This window comes from Atractosteus spatula, chromosome 3 (genome assembly GCF_055471065.1).
Source record: "Atractosteus spatula isolate fAtrSpa1 chromosome 3, fAtrSpa1.hap1, whole genome shotgun sequence".
Taxonomy (NCBI): Eukaryota; Metazoa; Chordata; class Actinopteri; order Semionotiformes; family Lepisosteidae; genus Atractosteus; species Atractosteus spatula.
In genome coordinates, this window is record NC_142708.1 from 18,372,382 (window position 1) to 18,384,653 (window position 12,272).

The 12,272-nt window shown below is 40.3% G+C and overlaps 1 protein-coding gene across 2 annotated transcripts in view; it reads right to left on the reverse strand.

The window, feature by feature from the left end:
* Window positions 1-12,272, reverse strand: part of ptch1 (patched 1) — a 78,854-nt gene that overhangs the window by 7,151 nt on the left and 59,431 nt on the right. For both annotated transcript variants that reach the window (XM_088910661.1, XM_088910660.1), the window contains exons 16-20: window positions 11,981-12,123; window positions 9,253-9,436; window positions 6,732-7,012; window positions 2,172-2,309; window positions 1,156-1,298 (exon numbers count right to left, since the gene is read on the reverse strand). In XM_088910661.1, the coding sequence (XP_088766787.1) occupies window positions 1,156-1,298; window positions 2,172-2,309; window positions 6,732-7,012; window positions 9,253-9,436; window positions 11,981-12,123 (889 nt within the window). The remainder of the gene's footprint in view (window positions 1-1,155; window positions 1,299-2,171; window positions 2,310-6,731; window positions 7,013-9,252; window positions 9,437-11,980; window positions 12,124-12,272) is intronic.

The window sequence follows — 12,272 nt, forward strand, 5'->3', positions numbered from 1 at the left end:
CACTGAACCGCTTTTTGTATTCTTTCGCTATAGCAAACTGAAGTTTGTTTATGCAAAGAAAGCATAGATGGAAAAAGGAGAAAAAAAATTTTTTTTACATCATTACAACCTATAGGGATTATGTGTGCATCAGAAAATCACATACTGTAGGTAAGAAATCTTAACGTTTTCATCTACAGTATAGCCCAGTACCTCCTGGATTTAATATAACTGGTATCTCCATTGCCCCACCTCACAATAATCACTTCCAAAAAAAAAGAAGCCACTAAAATACATAAACAGGACATAAACGCCAGCCTATTCCCACTTAAACATTTCTGCACTGTGGTGCCTTCAGAACATCTCCCCTTAAACATTTGTTCCAAGTCATGGGTTAGACCTGGGTCAACCACCAGGAGAAGGTAATCTTGCAAGGCACTTCCTTTCACAAACACTGAAGCACAGAAAATGACACGCTTCGGCAGAAGGAAAACAAAACTCGCACTAGAAAGAAAGAAGAAAAGCAGCAGTGAGAGCTGGGTAAACGGTTTCTACGCCTCACAGACCTTCAGGTAAATGCCTCAGCTACTGGCATCCAGAGAAAATCTTTAACTCTTTCATGACGGCAATTAAGACCAAACGAGCACTGTTGCCTTAACAAGGGAATTCGACACCAACCTCGAACTACACTACACACATTGTGTAACACACAAAGTCAAAGTGTGTAAATATTTACTGCATACCCTGTTGGCTTATATCCTCAATGCCTACAACTGAAAAAGATCATTTTCTACTGCATCAAACAAGACTTCTTCCAACAACTGAAAACATACAAGCAATGGAAAACGGTTCTCACTGTAGTTGTGTTGGCATGCCTGTCGTTCTTATTTACATTGGATGTTAAGGAAGAACACGACAGACTATAAATCTTTTCTAGGGATATGTTCCCATAAGATTTGCTGCTTGATAAAAAAAACAGCTGAAGAGAGAACTCTTATCTGTTGATGGGCATCAAGCGACTGACTCGAGCGGGTTTCTAAAGCCTACACTTAACTCACTGCACGTCCGAAACAACTGAAAAAACCCAGAAGGGCAGCCAGCGCTCTCTCAGGGCCCGGCGGCAGGAGCGCATCCGGATCGACACGGAGCGCACGCGTGTTTGGCCGAGATGATTACCTGACAATGAAGTCAAATTCAGAGCCCGCGAGCATCAGAACTCCGAGAAGCGTGGAGAAGGCCCCATCCAGCACGGGAGCAAACATGTGCTCCAATGCCAGGACAGCGCGGCGGTTCCTGTCCCCAATTGCAGTTAGGAAGGCCTGCAACAGCAAAAACAGAAGACAAAAAGAACTTTAGGGCATATAAGTGAAACCATTACATTAACGTTCTAAAATGACATTTTCACACCGATATACAGCTTACATTAGGGTTGAAGCAAATGCAGACATTTCCCCTTAACTAGTACGCGTAAAAGCTGCATTTAAAAATCAAAGAGGGCTGAGCTTAACTCAGATCATCTCCCTGTGCTTTTACCTAAAGGAAGTTCAATTCTTTTTCATCGGCCAATCAAAGATACCCAGGTTATCTTTCGCCTCTACCCAGTTAAAAGGAAAGCACTGAAAACATGATGCAAATAAGAAAGATTTAATGCCCATTAACAGGAACGGGAGGGGACTTAAATTGTTGACGTGACTGAATGTCATGTAGAAAAAACCTACTCAGTATCGTTATGCTACTGATTTGTGCTCTAGTATGAGGACATAACACATTTGTTTAATTAGCAAAGTTTTCCTACCCAGTTTCCACTGACAGCTTTATGCCAAACATACGAAGCTATAGTGGCTATAGTTCCTCTTCCAGAAATAGGAGTTCATCACTACCGTATATTAGTCCAGTACCAACATACAGGGCACTCAGTAGAGATCAGAAGGCATTATACGAGTGCTGAAGAACTCTGTGAACAATGATCCACAGAGTTGATTTTCCCTCCCACTTTTGCTATATATATATAATTAATTTAAAGCACATGAGTTTGTGTAAAAGTGTTCTTAAAATTGAGATCTTATAGTAAACCAGTAGAATACCATACTCTCATAAGCCCCACATTCTAGCAACAGAGTGAAATAAAACGAGAGCCAATTGTGATTAGCTTCTTCAAATTGCTTCTACACCTATTTAGTGACAACACCCACCAAAGCCACATGGACAGTGAACTCGACTCCAATGCCCACAGAGGCGATGAGAATGACCACAGGGACAGCACTCAGCTTGATCCCGATCAGGCCCATCATCCCAAAGAGCTCCACAGTCATCAGGGACAAGACCAGCACCTGCAGGGTTAAACACCATGGAGTCAGCTGCTACCACACAGACCAGAAAGCTCCAGCCCTCCACTTTCTTGTTATTCTTTTGCTGCATTTCAGGAACACCACACTTGAGAGACATTTCAGCAATCAAAACAATTTTTTGAACCCTTTTTCTCTCTCCCCCTCGTTTCTCAGAACAGAAAGGCTTTGAACCTTAAAAATGTCGATTTAAACAGCTCCATACGGAATTGGTGGGCAAGGCCAATGTGAATTCTCTGTTGGTTTGGACCTGTCAGTTTTGCTTGACATGAAGAATAAAAAGTGAATTATAAGAAAATGTCTGCTTATACAATCAAAGCCTTAGCAAATGCTGCTGTATTTCTAATTTTATTCCCTAATCTCAAAGCAGTAATTTTGAAGGCGAGGCTACACAAATTTCACCAACAGAGGTCAACCTAATTTCTTTGGATTGGGCAGCATTTTGTAAATATTCAGATTTTAGTGAAAACTAATCTGGCAGGCCCAATGTCAGTAGTGAAGTAAATGCCATTATCAGCTGATGCGTGTCAAGTTACTGGGGGGCCTCCCAGCAACTAATGTGGGTTAAAGGGAGTTGGGTGGGGAGAGGAAGGGGGTGACTTGGACAAAGCAAACAGTTAAATCTGAAGCTCAGCCCATAACCTTTTCTTTCATCTAGCTTGTAAAACGTTAAGGATGGACCAGAAATCCAGCGTACAGCTTTAGAGGATTGGGATGAGTAAAATATAGCCTACAATAAAACACAGAAAGGAAAACACTGAACTCAAAGCAAGCAAGAAATATTCCTGCTCATAAACACGTCTGTATCTGTATATAATTTTACTCAAATAGAAAATGGGAAAGGAGAGATAAACTTTTATTCTGAAGAAAAGTTAGGCTTCTAAAACACATATGGATCTCTGGACATTTTTATCTGGCATTCCCACCAACAGCCGCCCACAGACTGGCTGAAATCTGTTAATTTCGTCCATCACATTATAAATATTCGATGTGGTTAAGGTAAGGGTAGTAGAACGGGTATTAGATCAATTTGGTGGTGGTGTTTATTAATTCTACCCAGTATAGCAGCTGAAATAATTTCAATTTTGTCAAAAGTAATAAACATTTCAACAGTAGGTCTATCCTTCCTTCAGTGGTTTTCCTTTCCGTTTTAATACGTACATAGGACAAAAGGTTTATGTGTAAGTGTTGGCCTCCATTAAATATCTGAACACACATTTCCTTCTCCCCTTTTAAGAATAATCTCTGCTTGAGCAGTCTCACCAAGGCCACATGATTGTCATATTTCATTTCCATAATTGAAGTCATGGTTTCTATTTCTCCCTCTTGCTGGTTCCTGATTTAAAGGATCCAGTAGTTGATCACCCTGAATTGCCTGGTTTGTTATGTTATTATATCCTATAGTTAACTTTTCCCAACTTTCTCGGGTTCTTAAAGGCGTCTTAACCTTCTGACTGAAGAAGTATGTAATTTTACAAATGATAGGGTGATCATTTGGTGAGAAGATTATCTATGATTTATTAACAGGTTCACTGGAGAAACCCAAGATTAAATACAGGTTAAACACTCACGGCTTCAGTTTCTTCTGAAATAAATAATAACCATTTACATAAAGCAATGGTTTGTGTATAGTGTTCCTCTCTGGCAAAGTTTACTACAGTCTTCTTAATTTGTGACACTTAATTACAGGGTGCTTTTTTTGCATTCATCTGAGCCATTATACATGATTTTGTATTCAATTTATATAATTTAAGAAAGGTACACCAAATATTTAAGCTATCCCTAAAAGCTAGATTATATTATATTTCATAAAGTTTCATACATTCAACCATATTGAGAAAGCAAAATAAAAATCTACTTAACAAAGGTCAGATGAAATAATTTATCCTGTACTGTATACAGTATGTACGTGTAACTTCTTCGTACCAGCCCAGAGGCTCCGAGGTTATTTCTAAGTGTAAAGGTTTTCAATGTCACTGGCAAACTCTAAAACACAGCCTTGAAGGAACCAAGGCCAACAGTTTTAGCTTTATTAATTTAGACAACTAATTGATTTCAGAAACTCCAGATAATTGAACAAATTTGCTGCAATAAAATTTTAAAGACTGAAAATGAACTTTGACGAGCCAGGTTTTGGAAGAGCAGATAACACCCATCTGCTTGTATACATATATATTAATGGTATTTAAGAAAAAGGGCATTCACAAGTTCAGTCACTGTTGCCTGTGTTACTTCACTTCTATCCTAATTCACTTTAAACAAGTGCCTCTAAAAGCACCATGTAGACTAAACAAACTTCCCCTTGACAAAATAGGGGAAGATAAACACTGAGACCCCTAGCAATAAAACCACAGGCAATCTTTCTTTCTAAGCTGCAGTCCAATTCCATTAAGGTCAACACAAGAGCTAATATTCTCCCAAGTTAAACTACCAATGTGCTATGACAGAATAAAGAGATTTCTGTAGTGTCTGCAGCTAACAGGAAAACAACAAACTACTTATTTTGAAAGACTATAGGATAAAGTAGTCCAGCCTACACTCTTATGTCTTCTAACAAAATGGAAAGCTTTGATGAAGGGAGGGATTGACAAAGATTAATTCACAAACATTGGCAAAAACAAAATAGTGCAAAAAGTGTTTACATAACATTAAAAAGCTAAAATCCATCTTTGTAATTAAAATATGAGAATTCTCTAATATGATTATATAAACAGTTTATTTTCTTTGGTACGATGCAAACCACTTTTATGAACATCTTTGAAGTATAAAACGCTATGAAATAGCTAACATTTTCTTCAGGGTTTTCCAGCAAATTTTTCTAACATGTTACGGTTTAACACCAAAGTGGTAAGAATGCTTAATATAAACAGAACAGACTATGCAATTAATTCACTGTAAAATACTAAGACTAGATAGATATGCAAAGGACAAAGAAGAAGATTAGAGAACAGGTCTTTCCAAAAAAAGTGGGTCTGCACTAACTTTTCTGCCTTTTCTTGAATTTGAGGACCAATATTGCATAGATCAGTGCTAATATTTGTAGGAACATGCAATATGTTCCAGAATTCATCATTGAAATATTTTGGAATTAACTAATGACATACATCATGAATAACACTCTTCAAAAACTATCTGGCAAATAGTGCTTTTATTATGTTTATAAGATATGCTGGACAACAGCATTTAAGATCCTTGTTGCGATATGGTTTTTACACGAAACATCTACTTCTTTTTAGGATACGCAGTACGAATTCCACTGCTGCTGGAAATGTCCTTCTTCAAACTGCCTGCCTGATATTTGGTCATTTATGTGCCATTTTAAAAACAACGTTGTATAAGCTTTGTTCACATTCTTTTCCTTCATGTTCTCTCAAGTCTTACTGTAGTTTCATGCCATGTAAACCAGAACAAGCCTCTGTGGCTCTGGTATGAACGTGACCTTTAGCTTTTTTTTACCAACAAACAAATCAGATCTTGGATAACTCTGACAGTAACATCACCACCTTGCTGCCTGATCTACTCAAATGTCAAAACCTAAGCAAGGCCGGACCAGGTAGGGACTGAGAGAGCTCCAAGTGAACTTACAAGTGCTGTACTTCAGATGAAGCATGAAACAGAGGTCCTGACTACTGGGTCATTAAAGATCTAATGGCACTGTTAGTAAGACTGCTATCCTCTCCGGTTTCTCTTAGGTCTGAATGATCTGGCCTTCCTAAGGTCCCTCTTAATTCAGAAAATTCATTTCTCACCTCTCTCCTGATTTGCTGAGCAGTGAGGCTGCTGCCTACACATCAGTGGTGTATGAAGGGGGTCCTGCCCTATATGTAAAGTGCTTGGTGAACACTGGTTGCAAAGCACTATATAAATATTATAATTAATAATCATTATAATGTGTTAATTAATTAATTATAATGTGTTTGTTGAGAAAAACTGGGCAAGTCTTGAATCTTTGCACAAACCAAAGCTAACTATCTAGCCATGGAATTGGAAACGTTTAGTCATCAGGCTAAAGATCAGACTAGCTTAAAAACAGTCGAGAGAACTCTAAACAGCTTCAGAATGCCTCTACTTGTACAAAGAAAATAAAACAACTTGGAAAGCCTGAAACAAGTTTATGCCCCTTGAATGTGCTGCTGAATAATAAGAAGGGGGGAAAAGGGGGAAGACAAACACCCAGCCTGCTGCAAAATGTACTGTCTTCCAACTTCATAAAGCCTGTTAATAAACGTGCATACCACAACTAAACTTTCTTTCCAGGCTTAAGGTCTTGGAAGAGCACTGCTTAAAATGTTTTGTTTTTTTTAGTAGACGAGGGTAGATGAGACTTCTAGGATGGATCTTTCATAACGACGGCAAGGGAAACCTGACGAAAGGCACGTGGCAGGTTGACGGTTTCGTTTGACTTACAATGATGCCGGCCGTCCATGGGTTGAGAAGGAAGAGCGCGCAGACCAGGAAGGTACAGGCCAGCACCACGCTGATTGACAGAAGAAGCCAGTGGCGCAGGCCGATGTACTGCTCCCAGAACAGGAAGGGGTAGCCATTGGGGTAGCTGGGCAACCCCTGCCTGCTGTAGTTGCTGCAGATCGACCTGACGCTTTCAATCGCTTCAACAAACTGGGGTGTCTCCCGCAGCCCATTGAGGTAGAAAGGAAACTGAGCATATTCGATGGGTTCAGCGGCTGGAACTACAGAAAGAAAAAACGAAAGAGAAAAAAAACATAAACCTCTCATTACATTCCTTTCTGATAATCAACTTTCCATGTTGGTCTTAATGAGGCCTGAAACCTTCTGTATCAGCTCACAATTACCCCAGCTCTATAAAGAGGCCCACAGAGGCAGCTCCTAGTGACCCCGATGGCTGGGCTTCTGTAAACAGATGTCATTTCATTGGAGAAACCTTCTGCCATCTGCAGCAGTGTCGGAAGGACAAAAAGGTTAAATACTAAATAGCTTCAAATGACATTTTAATGTCTAACTTGCTTTAGTAAAATTAAGGGTGTCTGCGGAAAGCTGGCTTCTTGCCGTTTCATCTCCTTGTTCCTACTGATCACATGAGGCTTTGTTCGCCTACCAGCTATAAAATCCCTCTCCAGAGACAGCCACATGCAGATTTGAAACCATACAGAGTCATTAAGGATCCTGGAATACGACAAGTAAAATCTATACAAAATCTATGTAAAATCTATACATGAAAAACATTTGTTGCATTTTGAGCACTACCTTTACCATCACAGCAAAATATCATTGACACAAGAAGGGCACTGAGCAAGACATGTAAGATACAGCATGACACAATAAAACTCAATGCCGAACGCAAAAAAGACAACATGGAAAACACTTCAGTGAGTAAGTCTAGGCACACAAAAGGAGCAAATAATAGTTTACATAAGGCCACCTGTGTACCAGCTGTTTGCGTTTTCTCATTATCGGCACTTTTATTCTTAAAGCTTTTCATGCAGTGATACCTGTGATCAGCATAAGGAAAATATGTGCTGCATGTAAACATTCGCCTTTGTTAAACTCAGAAGGAACAAGGTCAGAATCTCAGCAGTACAATCCATTCAGATTCTTGCGGAAACCCTCTCATATGGATAACACCAAAGGATTACACAAGCAAGACAACCGGTCACCTTCTCAGAGCCCCAGTCCACACTGACTCCTCTTTGTATGTGTAAGAGCTACCATTTCCTGGAAACAGAAGATATATTGATACTGCGAAGAACAGTTTACTATAACACACCTTGCTGGCTTGGGGGGTGAGTGAGGAGAAAATTATCGGTTATCAAATAAAGTGACATACAACTGGGTGTTTCTTCTGACATTAATCCTCTATAATTACGGCTTCAGATATCCCACTTAAAACCATATTATCACAAAATCCTAATTTCCAAGCCTGATGCAGAGCTAATAACAGTTTTTTTTAAAAAAGAAAATTCCAGTCTAATGAACCTGAAAACTCCATCATCCCAGTGTTTTTAGTTGCTGCCTCTGTGTGTTCCAGCCCCTGCAGGGTCATTCAGCTGACTTGCTAAACATGATTTGCCCTATTATAATCTCAACTATAAATTTCCATTAAGACAAGACTTGGAAGGCTGCCACAAGGCTCCAGGGTTCAAATACAGTGAAGCACTCTGTGCTTGTTATCCAGTTCCATTTCCAAGAGCCCCCCTGCTGCAGCCCAATAACCACAACTAGTAGTCAGCCTGATAACCCTGACTTCAATACAAATTACAACAAACCAAGGGTCTTCCTCCTGGACAAGAGGCCACTCTCCTCTGGTTCTGCGCATTGCTCTTTCCTTCAAGGAAGTGGAAATCACACCCACACTCCTGCTCACCCACAAACAGCACTATGTGAAGTGTAGGTATGTATGGCAGCTCACATTTCTGCTGCTGCATTAAGAACCCTGAAGTGAGAAATATGTCCCTTTTCACACCATCACAGGCATGAATGGAAAATAAGGCTACACAAAAGGGACAACCTCATATTTAAAAGCACTTTTAATAACAGTGGGCAAGGTCTCTGAATGGCTGTTATAAAGAAAAAGGGGTAAATCTAAATAATCAACTACAAACACTCCATTTTAAGTACTATTTTAAGTAGGAGCAACACAGCACCTAAACCACTGACTAATCTGGAATTAAATCAGGTTTTAGAACAAGTGCTCAAAAACTCTGTTCTGTTTAACAAAGTTTGTCCAATATTTCAAGATGACAAAAATTAAGACCTGAAGAATTGCTATATAAAAAGAAGATAACTCAATTTTTACTAAAATGACTAAAATGTTCAGGCCAGCTCTGGAGATGGGAGAACAGGGACACGTGCTTCATTTGTTCTGACAAGCTGTGCTTTCTGCCCCGTGAATGGGACTGGTACTGTTGCTGAAGCGCCAGCACCGCCGGGGTGAAGGAAGAGTCGTACTCACTGTTGAGCCTGGTCTCGGGCATGTAGTCTGTCTTGTCGTGGATCCACTCAGGAGGGTGGGGCCTGATGTTGGCCTGGGAGGCCGCGTAGGCCACAGGGTCGTTGCTGACCCAGGCAGACAGGTAGATGTAAAACGCACTCGGGTTGATGATGCCATCCGCGTCCACCAGGCGCTGTTTCGTCAGCTGCAACGCAAATTGAAGCGAAAGCGGGCTTAAAGATACAAATTAACAAAATAAAACAAATCCCTCCACCTATATGGGTTGATAGTGTGACAGAAAAAGTGTTGGGAAAACATTTGGAAAACAATTTTATTATTTATTATTATTTCTGTGAAGAGACGTTTCATTTCTTGCCATTTAGAATCTCCATTTGATTTGGATTAATTGGCTGTGCGTTTTTTTTCTTCAGATTTTGTCTTGCAGCTACGAACCCCGCAACCACACAGGGGGAGAATGAGGAACCTTCCAGGCCTCTCGTCTTTTAACACGTCACAGACGCACAGGCTCAGTGGAGGAGAGGCACTTCCCTTGACAGCACTGTGTGGCTGACAGGGTGCCTGCACGCACCCCGGTGGGCAGTGAGGTCACTGCATTGTTTAAGGCCGGGGTAGCTTGGACCCACACATCCACCCCGCACTGGTCAGGGCTGTGCCCCAGCTTGGGGAACCCTGGGCACAGTTACCTAGTGACGTGAGGTGGGCTCGAACCCATGACCACAGAGTTGCAGACGTGTGACTTCACTGGTCGAGCCACTCAAGAGGCCCCAGCGATGGTTCAAACAGCACTTATTAAAACACCACTTGCAAAACAAGACTAATCTTTAGGTATTCGTTTTGCAGTTCTGGTTTGGAGACTACACTCTCGACACAGGGCTAAACTGTAAGTAGACTTCCCAAAGGTGGAAATAACCAAAAGAAAGGAAAAGAGGGGATTATTAGTTTCATTAGAAACATTTATTTACTGTAGAAATCAAAACTAGTTTGAAAGTTTCAAGTGATTGCTTCTGTATACTAATTATCAATTAAAATAGTTAATACAAAGCACACAACACTACTCTGTCATGGAAATTGGTGTTCTTTGCATTTAACTACCTGATTTTCTGATGCAAAACTTCTCATCTTTCCTACCTCACGTTCTTCTATAGATTAATTAAAGCCAAAAACTACCTCCAGAGTAGGCAGAAATATTACGAATAATATTCTGTGCCACGCATCGGCTTCAGAACAATAAATCCAGGATTCTGAAAGTTGGGAGTTCAAGAGAAAAATTGCTCGAGTTAGCGTAACAATAAAAAAATTGGCAAGGGTCCCTGTGCACGTCTGTGTGCAGTTAACCTCTGTTGTTAACACTGAAGGAAATGCCACCCAGCAAATGGAGGAGAGCTATAAAAATAAAACAACATCTGTACAAATTTTGCTAACACTTGCTTGCTCCTGACCTATGGATTCAGAAAATGCCCAGCTCCACACAGCACTTCTTCCCTGTTTGCAGGGCGAGACTAGGGTAAGAAAATAAAATGAATTATTTGGTAGTAAATCCCATGAAAGCAACTCTAAATAGGAAAGAAACAAGTCAATAGTAAAAGTATAACTGCAAATAGCTCAGCTTGATACATGATCTACAACTAGGGCCATTTAAAATGGTCAGTGCTAAAACGTAAAGATCTTCTGCATTTTAAATAGCACGCATTCATTTTCATATATGCACTTCATCGAAGGCTATTTTAACACATGTGGTGAGGAGTTCTTTCTGTGCTAATTCACAGTGCTGGTCTTGCTTCAGATGCAGTTCCTTTCTATGTAATGAAATGAAACACAACAGTGACAGCAGTACAAAAAAGGTTGGATTCCAAAGATCTGGATTCAATTAACCAGCAGGATACACAACAACTGTATGTCTTCAAGCTGTCTTTGGAAGCACACTGCGCAGCCTGTGGCCCCTCTGGGCACAGCACACTCGCATTCCCTCCAAGGCACAGGAAATTACATCAGAAGCTGTGCTCCAACAGAGTTGTTTTGCTCTTTACCTGGCCCACGACGAGTTATCGCAACCCGACAGTTAAAAAAGCACGTTTTTCAAATGCTTCTCCAAAATGCGTTTCTCGGAGATGAATGAGACCTAGTATCGTGCCATAAAGCCCCAAGTTGTACAGTGAATCAACTCTGAACAATGTACTGTGTTAAACTGTCATCTTTAATGGGAGAGCAGAGGTGGAGAAAGTCCAGTGCTTCTAAGAGGATCATTAGATGCAAGATCTTTAGCCTGAAGCAACTGAATTCGACAAGTGGTTTGAAGAGTTAATAGCTTTTTCAGAGGTCTATTGCGGCCCCAGTGAGAGCTTTAAATTCTCCAACTTGGTAAAGTAATCAAGAAAAGGTACATTTATAAGCCAGGTGTGGTTTACATGAGAAGCTACAAACATTTTTAGAACCTTCATCACCAAAATTCATCTTCCAACATTCTGGCGGATTTTCTGGCTTTCAGCTCATTCTTTTATAACATAATACCCTTCTTCCAAAACCTTCCTAGACCACAGAATCTCACAAAAGGATCAGAAAATTCTATTAATGGATACCCTTTCACATCAAGAAAACTGTAATCAGCACAGCGTGACTTCCGCCTTTAAATCTTAAGACTTAAGAAAAGAATTTTTGGATCAAACTGCCTGTTGGGAGTTAAACTCGAATAACAAATTAAAGAACCATACTGACTTTAGAAAATTCTTACCTGGCTGAAGTTGATGGGTTTGTCCCGGTTTCCAGTTTGCACCAGAAGCTTGTAAGCTAGAACGCCATCATCAGATCCATTCCTGTAGGTGGTCTGGGTGATTTTCCCTGCTTCCCAGTCACGGTCAAAGGCCTCTTGCAAACCTAACAAGACAGTGCATAGATTAGGATATGCCATGAGGTGTAAGATCGTTTTCATTTTGCAAAAAATATTTCTTAATGTGATGCTCCTTGATAAGTCAATAAATCACTCATATGCCAAGCTTTGGTGTATTACCGTGGATTTCAAAGGT